The sequence below is a fragment of the Pseudogymnoascus destructans genome, assembly GCF_001641265.1.
Source record: "Pseudogymnoascus destructans isolate 20631-21 unplaced genomic scaffold scaffold_16, whole genome shotgun sequence".
In the NCBI taxonomy this organism is placed as follows: domain Eukaryota; kingdom Fungi; phylum Ascomycota; class Leotiomycetes; order Thelebolales; family Thelebolaceae; genus Pseudogymnoascus; species Pseudogymnoascus destructans.
Window position 1 is genome coordinate 574,042 of NW_020167535.1, and position 11,607 is coordinate 585,648.

General features: G+C 48.1%; 2 protein-coding genes across 2 annotated transcripts; one reads left to right on the plus strand and one right to left on the minus strand.

The window, feature by feature from the left end:
• Positions 1–6,477: 6,477 nt before the first annotated feature.
• VC83_05945 (uncharacterized protein) lies at positions 6,478–7,149 on the plus strand (the record flags this gene model as incomplete). The annotated part of the gene is made up of 1 exon (XM_024469552.1): positions 6,478–7,149. The coding sequence occupies one exon, from the start codon at positions 6,478–6,480 to the stop codon at positions 7,147–7,149; it is 672 nt and encodes a 223-aa protein (XP_024322329.1).
• A 501-nt stretch (positions 7,150–7,650) lies between these two features.
• On the minus strand, positions 7,651–10,059 carry VC83_05946 (uncharacterized protein). The gene is made up of 2 exons (XM_024469553.1): positions 9,512–10,059; positions 7,651–9,459 (listed from the first exon to the last, which is right to left on the minus strand). The coding sequence occupies exon 2, from the start codon at positions 9,190–9,192 to the stop codon at positions 7,981–7,983; it is 1,212 nt and encodes a 403-aa protein (XP_024322328.1). The 5' UTR covers positions 9,193–9,459; positions 9,512–10,059; the 3' UTR covers positions 7,651–7,980.
• Positions 10,060–11,607: the final 1,548 nt, after the last annotated feature.

Sequence of the window (11,607 nt, forward strand, 5' to 3'; positions counted from 1 at the left end):
GGCGGGCGAGGGAGGCAGATCTTGAAAGAGCAGGCATAGATAGTGGCTAGTGGCTCTCCACTCGCTCGCTCGGTATGATGGAAAGACGCTAGTCCGGACTGAACTGTACGGGGACGGGGATTGGATGGAGAGGGCAGAGGGAGGAGCAAGCAGACCCGCCCCGCCGTCCATCCCGCTCTGGCTTTGCCCCATCGAACTTTCCACTCCTCTAACTTAAAGTTACACCCCCAAGCTGGGGAAACAACGCGGGAGGGGGCGGGGGAGGGAGGCGACGACGACCCGGGGGGAGGGGGGGGTTCGTGTACTCTAAAGACGTAGAATGATGCCGTATAACTATATGAGACCTACAAAAAATATGGCGGAAATTATCTATTGTTGTCGAGCGGGGGAAGCATAGGGATAGGGGTCACGGTGGCTAGGGGCGATAAACCTATAAACCTATAAACCTATAAACCTATAAACCTATAAACCTAGGGCAAAAGAATGATATACCCTGTACTTATCCATGTAAAGAACGATATAGCCTTGTCATACTATAATTGGATTTTGGACGGCGATAGCCTACGTCGTGGGCTTGAGGCCATTGCTGCTGTTACCATCATCGCCATCGCCATCGCCATCGTCATCGCCATCGCCCAATCGACGACGCCTGTTCGAAGTGCATTGGCAGACTCACCGCCCGCCGCCCTCACTGTGGCAAGCCCTCGCGGGCGCAGTTTCCCAGCCTTTTCAAGGCCTGCGGAAGCCCTCCTAAAAATTTAGTACGATGTCTGCGCTCGCTGAGCTCTCTGTGCCAGAAGATGGCGCAGAGTTCTTAGACCTCGACGCCCTTGTTCGTGCACTTGACGACTGGGCTGTCAAGCACAAGTTCTGCTTTCGAACAACGAAGCGGGACGCTGCTGGGGCTCTATTCGTCTGCGCTGAAGCAGACGAATACAGCTGCCCCTGGAAGTGCAGAACTCGGCCTGTTGGCTCTGAGGATTTCCATATCCTTAGAATACTCAACGGCCAGCACACTTGTGTCGGCCGACGCATTAGGCCATTCTCTTCAGCGACAAAGAAGGACTGGCTTGATGCTGTAGTCACTTACATGTGACAGGTAAAACTACTCCACAAGACATTGTGGACCTGCTCCGCGTGCGCTTCGCAGAGCAGATTAGCTATAAGGTAGCCCAGCTTTGCCGCCTCCGTCTCCTTGAAGGAGACATTGGGGCACATCGGCATAGCTTCACACTACTGCCAGCACACCGCGACCATCTTGAGACAGTTGCTCCTGGTGTGTTCGTGGACTTAGTCCGCGATATACACAGTAGGCCCCCCTCCCTTTTATGAGCTATCTACTAACTACATACAGGCCGCTTTCAGCGGATCTTCATCTGCCCCCCAGTCTCGCGAGAGACGTTCTGCCTCTGCCGCCGCATCGTTGTCGCTGATGGGACCTTTCTAAAAGGCCGTTTTATACTGATGTTGTTGCTCGCTGTTGGGATTGACCCAAACGGCGAGCAAGTCTTGTTAGCTTGGGGCGTAGTAGAGTCAGAGAATGCAGACTCTTGGACATGGTTCCTTCGGAACCTCTGCCATGCCTTGCCAGATATGGCAACGGAGGAGTGCACTTTCGTCTCCGATAGAGACAAAGGACTCCTTAGCGCTGAGGCTGTGCTTGGCCCCCAGATGGTGACAGCTTGGTGCTGTCACCATCTTAAGACAAACTTTACTGAGAAGTTTGGCCGGGCACTTGGCCCCCTCTTCTGGAGAATAGCCCGAGCACATACTCGGGCTATTTATGACGCTGCTCTTCATGAGCTTCGAGAGCAAAAGGCTGACGCCGCTGCATATCTTGAAGCTCAAGAGCCAAAGAAATGGGCTGAGTGCATGTTTCTGGGCCGTCGTTATGGCCAGGATACAAGCAATCTTGTGGAGAGCTTAAATCATGTTCTCCGCTTCGACCGTGATCTCCCGATCACAGAGCTACTCGATGCTATATGGCATCGAGTGATGGAAAAGCGCTCTGTCCGGCTTCAAGCTGCAACTTCACTTGAAGAAGGTTGTTTATCAACACCTTGGGTGGACAAACAGCTTGAAATAGCGAGGCAATGGGCTGGATCCAATTCTGTCCAAGTGTCCTCATTATTTGAGGGACGGGTGGCTTAACCTAATGGTATGATTTACCTCGTTAACCTAGTGACAAGATCGTGCTCTTGTCGCCAGTTCCAAAAACATGGCGTGCCTTGTGGGCATGCCATGGCCTTAATATTTGCCGTCCAGGCAAATATCCTCGACTATGTCCCTCCAGAGCTCACAGCAGAGCGCTGGAAGGACGTCTATTTAGCGCCTCTCCCTCCCATCAACATCACAGAACTCGCCACTACTGAGTCCTGTAATCCGCCGATCACTCGTGTGCCTCGGGGGAGGCCAAAAAAGGAGCGAGTCCGCCGTGAGGACGTTCGCTGTCCTCGCAGCGGCCGCTTGACTCGCGACCATGGCGGGCTACTACCTCTTGGTGCAGTGGTTGCTACAGTCCCTGACTGTAAGGACAGTTCGAACCGAGGCTGACCTTCGAGTCTGCAGAAGTATCCGAAGTATAATGTGAAGACTTCGATGCTCGAAGCAGTAGGACAAGGTATAGTAGTTCAGGCTCCAAAGCATATACTTTATACCACAGGGGTCAAGTGGTGAGACTAACAGGTTGGCCAAGTGGTTCGACTTGAAGTAAGGGAATGCAAAGTAAGTTGAAGCAGGAGGAATTGCAAGAAGGCCAAGTAGTGTATAATTTGCTAGCTAAAGATCAATAAGAGACATGAGCAATAAGTGCTTATATAACAGTAAAAATCCCTAGTGCCAAATAAGCGAAGGCACTAATTAACTGAACCCTAGCTAAGCGAGCCCTAGTGAAGCGAGCCAATAACAAGAGAGCCTAAGCCAGTAGTCATTTTGGGCTGATCTAGGTCAGCAAGTGAAGCGAAGTGAGCGAAGTGAGCGAAGCAGGTGAAGTGAATGACATCGTGAAATAAGTACTAGAGACTAAAGCGAATCGAAGGGTCATGACACAAATATCGAAGGAGTGTCATGACCTGACGTGGTCAGGCACCGCTGTGGCACTTGCGGCAAGCCTGGGCATAATGCCCGCCGCTGCCGCTGGCCTCATACATGATGAGGCCAGCTGAGTGATTAGGGGGATACGGGGGCTATGAAGGGCAGTGGATAGAGGAATCATGGTCATGATCAGACCGCCGTAATGGCAGGGGTGATGGCATGGGTGGAACGGCGCTAGTCAGGGTATATAGTTCTTTTTCGTAAACTTAGGGTATATCGTTCTTTACATGGATAAGTACAGGGTATATCATTCTTTTGCCCATAAACCTATAAACCTATAAAGCGAGAAACCTATAACCCTATAAACTGATAAACCTATAAAGCGAGAAACCTATAACTTAAACCTATAATCTAGATCGTGGTCTTCGAGCTTTGGGTTTAGCGCCTGCCCTAATTGGGCAATGCGCGTGCACATGCCTGCCGCCGCTTTCAAATTCTATAAAAGGGCCACTCCCTCCCCTGACTCTCCCTCTCCACCGTCGCTCCTCCCTCCCAACACCAACATTCTCGTACCTGCCGCGCTCATCATGCGACGCTTGCCTCCTTTCGCCCCCCTCCACGCTGCATGGCCCTGCCCAATGGATCCCCCTGCTCAGCCTCGCCGCAGCTGAAAACCTGCAGTGGCACATGAACAGAGCCATGACCTCGATTTACGCCCTCCAATGACTGCGCCTTCTATGCCACTGAGCTCTTTGCACAATGAGCCCTTTGAGCATCAATGTCTGGTCGTCGGATCGGTCAAGATGCGAGAACGAGCTGAGCTGCGTTCCGCTCGACCTGCCTCTCTTACACTCTTCCTCATCACCGCATACATCTGAAGCCTCTTGCGACTGTGGCATGCGCAATCTGCCTCGAGAGTGCCTTGCGCGACGATCTAGCCAACCGCAAAAATGCCTTGCAGTGACGTGGGCGACCCTTGCGTAGATCACCGCACGGCACATTTTGCGACGTTGCGAGTTATAGGCACTGGCAGTGACGTCTGCCTCAGTCTAGGCTGATCTTTGAGAGAAGGACCAATTTGAGATCGAAGTGGAGATCCCTCTCGAAGGCCATCGCGACCGTGGCCATCCCTGTGTTGCAGGTTGCCATTCACCTTCGTTTCGAGGCGCTCATTCGGGAATACTACCGGGATTGCGGACAAATGGATCCTCCTTTACGTGGTTGGTTGGGGCTTGCAAAGCGATCGCCTCCCAACACGCACAGTGTAATGGTGGGTGCACCAGATGTGAGAATCTAGCCACCCAAGGAAGGGATGAATTTACTAAGACAACACACTGTCTTAGGAAACAGAGCCAAAGGGTTGTAGCTTAGACTATTCCACAACGCAGCAATCAGGTGTATGATGTGGTGAAGTGGTTTAGACAAGTTGCAACAAATGTTGAGTCTGAGAACTCAGGGGTAAGTCAGAGGTTAGCACCTCACTGACTTTTCAAAAACAGAGAATAACAAGATCAATGCTTGGAAGCTTGGAAAAGACGTAGAAGTATGTGCTAGTCGATTTACTGTATTGCCTGCTTGCCCTTTCTTAAGGAAAGGGCAATCCTATTTATGCCAAAGGAGTGTAGTTCTCTCATTTTCCATGACTTTCCATGACTAACCAGGCTTGGTAAATGTATTAGAAATCAAGTGCGACCCACAACTAGCTTGCTAATCATGTAGTGAACGTAAGAGAATCCCATAGAACCATCTCTTGGGTTCCTAGCCTATAGGAAGTGAAAAGGAGGTCCAAGGTCAGAGTACCTATAGACAAATTATGTCATAACTTAACCAATCTTGTGGGTAACTAAGGAGCGATGACGTGTAATGAATCATAGAGGGTTGTAGAAGCTTCTAGAGCTATCGTTCATGTTCCTAGGCCTCTAGTTGGTAGAGATATGCCATGTGGTAGTATTGGCCCACCCCCTTAAGGAGGAGATTTTCTTAATAACTTGTTCAATGAGTGTCCAAATGATATGCCGTGATGTATGTAGCATAAACAGATGTAGTATAAGAGTTTGCAGCAATCGTTGAGTAGTATTGCTTCTGTTGTTGGTGTGATAAGCCAAGATATGTATGGTGACTTGTAGGTTTGAGGAGGAGATTTCTAAGTTTGCTCTTGAGTTTGATAGCAAACTGAGTGCAACGAATGTCAGTATGACACCCGTCAACTCCTCGAGACTCCGAATACGTCAATGCTGGTTGTTTCTCTAAGGATAGACAACAACGCCTGTCTTTCGCAAAGCTGGACTTAACATTCCCTGTTCACGTTTGACGACCTTCTCCAAGTTGCTCTGAGCTAGCTGAGACAACGGGTCATGATCAAATTCACCAGGGTGTCGAGAAGGCCATAGTCAACGAATTGAGGAGGCCTTCTCCACTATGCGAGAGGGCTGTGTCATACTGACATTCGTTGCACTCAGTTTGCTATCAAACTCAAGAGCAAACTTAGAAATCTCCTCCTCAAACCTACAAGTCACCATACATATTTTGGCTTATCACACCAACAACAAGAGCAATACTACTCAACGATTGCTACAACCATCTATGATTCATTACACGTCATCGCTCCTTAGTTACTGGGCCGATATTACCACATAGCATATCTCTACAACCCTCTATGATTCATTACATGACATCACTCATACTACCACATGACATATCTCTACCAACTAGAGGCCTAGGAGCATGAACGATAGCTCTAAAAGCTCCTACAACCCTCTATGATTCATTACACGTCATCGATCCTTAGTTACCCACAAGATTTGTTAAGGTATGACATAATTTGTCTATAGGGGTACTCTGACCTTGGACCTCCTTTCACTTCCTATAGGCTAGAAACCTAGGAGATGGTTCTATGGGATTCTCTTACGTCGACTACAGTTAACAAGCCTGGTTAGTCATGGAAAGTCTTGGAAAATGAGAGAACTACACTCCTTTAGCATAAATAGGATTGCCCTTTCCTTAAGAAAGGGCAAGCAGACAATACAATAAATCGACTATCACATACTTCCACGTCTTTCCCAAGCTTCCAAGCATTGATCTTGTTACTCCTTGTTTCTGAAAAGTCAGTGAGGTGCTAACCTCTGACTTATCCCTGAGTTCTCAGACTCAACATTTGTTACAACTTGTCTAAACCACTCCACTACATCATACACCTGATTGCTGCGTTGTGGAATAGTCTAAGCTACAACCCTTTGGCTCTTTTTCCTAAGACAGTGTGTTGTCTTAGTAAAATCATCCCTTCCTTGGGTGGCTAGATTCTCACATCTGGTGCACCCACCATTACAGGCTCGTGGATCGTGCGACCGTGGCAGCATCTGCGATATCGAGGATGAACTACGACAAACTTCAGCGGAAGCGGGGGGATCGCCGCCTTCAAGCGCAGCTCACTCCCAATACAATCAGATGGACCAGGAAAGTCAAAATAATAAAGACGTTCGAGGTATTTCGAGTGAAGAACGATTGTGGGAAAAGACGATTGAACAGCAGCATTGCCAACAAAAGCAAGAAGACGAAGACGAGGACGACATAGAGGCGGCCAGCGGCAAGGATAAGGGCCCGATTAGCTACTGCCAGCAAATAAAGGAAAGCCCTCAGCACCAACGGCTGGAAGACGAGACCATAGTTGAGGCCCCTCTCTCACCAGTCTGCCAACACAGCGTCAAACCATATCATAAGGAAAATGAGGATAATGAGGATGACGACAAGGATGAGGACATGCGGCCTCCAAGACGACGAAAGCGGCGCCGCATAGATTCTGACGCAACTGAAACCGCCACGCGCAAGAAGGTCCACACGTGCTCGTCCACTATAGCCCAAGCCCAGACCTGCGCTACTCGAGGTTCTACAGTTTCTCGGAGTTCACCAAATGATGCAGAGTCAATTCTAGGCGCGGACTACCAAGAGTATCCTCTTCAGGGCTTTCTCAAGTGTGTGACGACTTACAACCTAGAGATCAGGCTGCTAGAGCTTTCTCAAGTGTGTGACAACTTACAACCTAGAGTTCAGGCTGCTAGATCTTCTTCCAGATTCGTTCAGACCATCAATCGGTCTCCACATATCAAATTCCACGTCTAGTGGGGAATTAGCTGGAAAATCAGCTCATCCAGGGGTTTGTGCATCTCATGCAAAGAGCTCAAGTCTCCAGAAGCAGAGAAAGTGTGGACGTCTCCAATATACAGTGCAAGAAGATAAATTGCTAATGCTCCTCAAGTGTAAGGACACAGGGCACCCAGCTCACAGTAATAGCATATGAGGGTGCGAGTCAGAGGCTAAACGGATGCTATCCTATAGGTCTACTATGAAGGATACAAAAAAGATGATGAGGAACCTGTCTTTGGCTAACCTGCCCTAACTCTCCCCACGTGACCGTAACCTGCCCGACTCCAATGCTTTCCGTCACTGAGGGCGGAGGCATCCTTACATCAAGAAGAAGGGCTTGCCGTGGAAAGAGATACATAGGGCTTTCATCGGTGCTTTTTCAGACAGGAGCATCGGATCGCTTCAAGTACGCTATTGCAACGAGTTGTAGGACAGAGACTCTGAATCTGATGACGAATAGAATTATTTGTTAATTGTATGGGTTTTATCTTCCGTGAATTCCCTTGTGCTACTCAAAATGCTCCAGTCAGTAACATCCCCATCGACGCTCTTGAGAAATTCTCCGGGTAATAGGTATGGAAGCACATCGGGTATAAATTGGTTTCAAGTTGAAAAATTGGACGTCATTCAGAAACAATTGCTATTATACATTAAGTCATCCTGGTATCATTGTGTCGCATAATTTCTCTCATATCCTGTTCCTTCTTGTAAGGAAAGTTCTTGAACGCCTTGGCACATGTGATAAATATGTCCCACATGTAAACTAGCCGATAATGCATCTTCATGTCCTCAATGGGATAACGGCATTCACTGATGCAACTCCACTGCCCGACCCCTTTTCTTAGGCTTTTTGAAGGTTCTTTCAATCCCTTGAGATAGGGAAGTATCTGGAGTTATATCTCGCGGCGGAGCGCGGCTTGACTGGCTTTCAGCCTCCTCCTGTAGAGATGCAGCATTATGACTCGATTGGCGAGAGAGATGATGACTTTCCAACCCCTGTAAGAGTCCAGATTCCCCCAGCTCGGATTGCTCCGAAACCTCAAAATCTAAATCTAGCGGCAACTCATCGATAGCAGAACAGATTCTTTTAAAATGAGTCGGCATCCATAGATCGTAGACATTTTTGGCGAACCTGTATGCCGTCCACTTCTCTTTACCATCTAGTGCAGTGAAGTCGAACGTATGAATCGGGTGGCGGTAGAAGGTTGTCTTGTTTCCGTTTATTGTAGGATAGTGGCCATAGATTCTCACTGTCCGATGATCATGGGAGAGTGAGAAGGCAAGGATTTCCTGATGGAGCTCCTTTTCGCGCTTCACTAGCCTAAAGAGTTCCACAATACCCCTCACTGCAATCGTCATGCTGTGGGCATTCTGCCGATCAGCTACATCGAGTGCCGCGGAACCGCATTTTACCTCGCATGTTAGAAATGGGAAGTACATCTGCCAGGTGGCCATAAAGTAGGACGTAAAAGTATCTGTGACCTCGCCAGCGAAAGGCAAAAGCCTTTTAAGTTGATCGTTCGTAAACGCAGATCTTCCGAATCCGACAGAGTAATCAGGCTGTGGGCGAGGGCCATAGAAAGGTATGGCACTATTCCAGCCTTCGTTTACACTTTCAGTTAAAGGATCGAGATGAGCCGCACCATAAGTGGCCAGAGTTTGCGGAGAAGGGACAATCAGCAGGGAGATATCTCGAATGATCATAGCTTCGTTTCTGTTGCGGATCTTTCGGCAAGTTGTGTTAAACAAGTCATCGCGAAATAACGAGTTCTGAGGATATGTTTGCTCTGAATGAAGCAAGCTTTGACAAAAATCTTTGCTTCCTTCTGTAATGTCCCCGTCAAATTCATCCATCAAGCTGCCCTTAGTAGCAAGTACACTCTCATAGCTCGGACGCGTATAAGGGGTACTTTTGGCTTCTCTCGGTTTCTGATCGCTAGGTGTAGAGCTGGCTTCCGATTGTTTACCGCGAAGAGAAGATGACGACTTCTTCTTTGCTAGTAGATGATTCATGTTCATATCTGGTACCCAATATTTCTCGTCTTGTTTAAAATATTCCTTGGGCCAGCATCCTTCTCTCCTCCAATAATCAATTGGATTGCTATTCTCAGTAACGTCGTACGCCACCTCTTGGCCAGACGTATATGTATCCCCAGCAATTGACCTGGTAAGAGATGTTCGCGGTCGCTTTCGAACGGGTTTGGATAGAGCACCACTTCGTGGACTTTCGGGTACTTGCGGTCGTCTTCGTTTTTGATTCTCAGCCTTTACAGGTGCCGACGGATTCTGTAGAGACCTAGAGTTAGCTCGACACTATCGCAGGAGAAGACAGACATACCTCTTTGCTCCTCGGAGGCAGAGATTGATGTTTTAGTTTGGTATCTGTGTCGTTGGATAGCGTTCGTTCCTGGCTGTGTTCTATATTTCGCTTTAAGCGTGCACTCTTACGAAGAGATAGTTGTGGTCGTTTTTTCTTGATACCTCGAGGTCGCTTTCCTATTAATGATCAGTCAGAGTACGTAGTAAAGACGAATGATGACTTGCCGTTGTCTTTTGTCGCCAAGGGCTGCCGCCCAGGTTTTTGGACGTTTGACCTTGCTTGACGAAGGGCCATATTGACTGAAAGGAGGGGGGTAACACTCGAGTTTAAATGCTGTTCGGTTTGAAACAGTCGACGGAAGAGAGAAGGATTCGTCGGTGATAGGTGCGAATTTGCTAGAGTTATAGCATGGAAATGTGACAGCGATTAACCATTACGTATTGGTCTCAAGGGGATGCCTTGGGTCCTTCGAAGGCACTTTAGAAGGCGCTTAGTAGGCGCTTCGTTACAATGGTCCATCTCGGTGGGCGTGGGGCGAAAGTAAGCCTCGGCATGCGGGGAAACCACAACGCCGACGTTTTCCATTCCTGCATTCACGCGTCTCAACTCCTCGCTGGCCACCTTCCGCGGCTTCCTCTGCGAACCATGCGTCTCCTGCTCGGTGTTCTATGTTTTGGAAGACAGGTCAATATCGGCAAGATTGTATTATTGTCGGGGCAACTTGAACACCAAGCTGGATTTACAGGATATAGAGAGCTCATGTGATTAGCCTACGAAGGGTGGTTGGTGTCTGATTTGTTTGCCACGAGCCTTCGCTAAGCGCCAGCCTCGTCATAGATCAGGGTTTATCCAGTGCACATATATTGGTTTATTACTCTGGAATGGTTATGGGGAAGGGATATGAACGAGCCTTAGTGCCCGCTTGTGGAGCCTTGACGCAACCCAAATAGATCTGGAATTTGCGGCCCCAATAACGCCTCTCATTGGCCGCCTCTACGTATATATCTTTGGCGGCGGTGGTGCCAAAGACCCTTGGCAGCGCAGCCTTTGCATCTTATCAGCCCTGGTGAGTTCGATCTTGTCGCACCACCCATACAGGATCTTACGTCGTAGCACCCGTTGATTGAGAGCAAACTTGCAGGAAAGTCTCATGCCTAGACGTCAGTCGAAATTAGCCATTTCTGCTGGTACTCTCTTGCTTGGAATCAATAGCAATTAGCCGCATACTACTTTCTTATTGTCAGAGATCTTTCCAAGCCCCTCAGGTCTCTCCAATATTAATCAATCCTTCAACATAGAACGTATTCATCGTTGACTTGTTTAACTCTGGATATAAATCAGTACGCGCATTTCTGACCCTTTTATTCGTTTCTGTATTGAAGCCTTTCCAATTTGCGTGAGAGCCCTATCTCAAAAGTAAGCCTTTAATTCAACAGGTTTGTCGAGCGGAATCCTCGCAGGTTAGAGCCTCATCCCAGACCAGCTACAAAGAATCCTACTACTATGTGAAAGATAAACAGTACTTTTTTTATGAGAATGGTCAACATACCCTTCAATCTACCCGTCCAAAGAAAGTTTGGGTTTTCAATGAGAAAGGATGGTCTGCAAGTAACGGCATGAAATGCAGATATTGGGACGGAAAAAATATCAGCTACTCTTGAGTATTCGTACAACCTCGGACTGCTGCCGAAACTCAGCTGTCTCAATTGTAATGGTGGGTGCACCAGATATGAGAATCTAGCCACCCAAGGAAGGGATGAATTTACTAAGACAACACACTGTCTTAGAAAACAGAGCCAAAGGGTCGTAGCTTAGACTATTCCACAACGCAGCAATCAGGTGTGTGATGTAGTGAAGTGGTTCAGACAAGTTGCAACAAATGTTGAGTCTGGGAACTCAGGGGTAAGTCAGAGGTTAACACCTCACTGACTTTTCAGAAACAAGGAGTAACAAGATGAATGCTTGGAAGCTTGGAAAAGACGTGGAAGTATGTGATAGTCGATTTACTGTATTGTCTGCTTGCCCTTTCTTAAGGAAAGGGCAATCCTATTTATGCTAAAGGAGTGTAGTTCTCTCATTTTCCAAGACTTTCCATGACTTACCAGGCTTGGTAA

Coding starts and splice junctions, on each gene's coding strand:
- VC83_05946 (XM_024469553.1), bottom strand. CDS start 9,192: ATGAACATGAATCATCTACTAGCAAAGAAGAAGTCGTCATCTTCTCTT.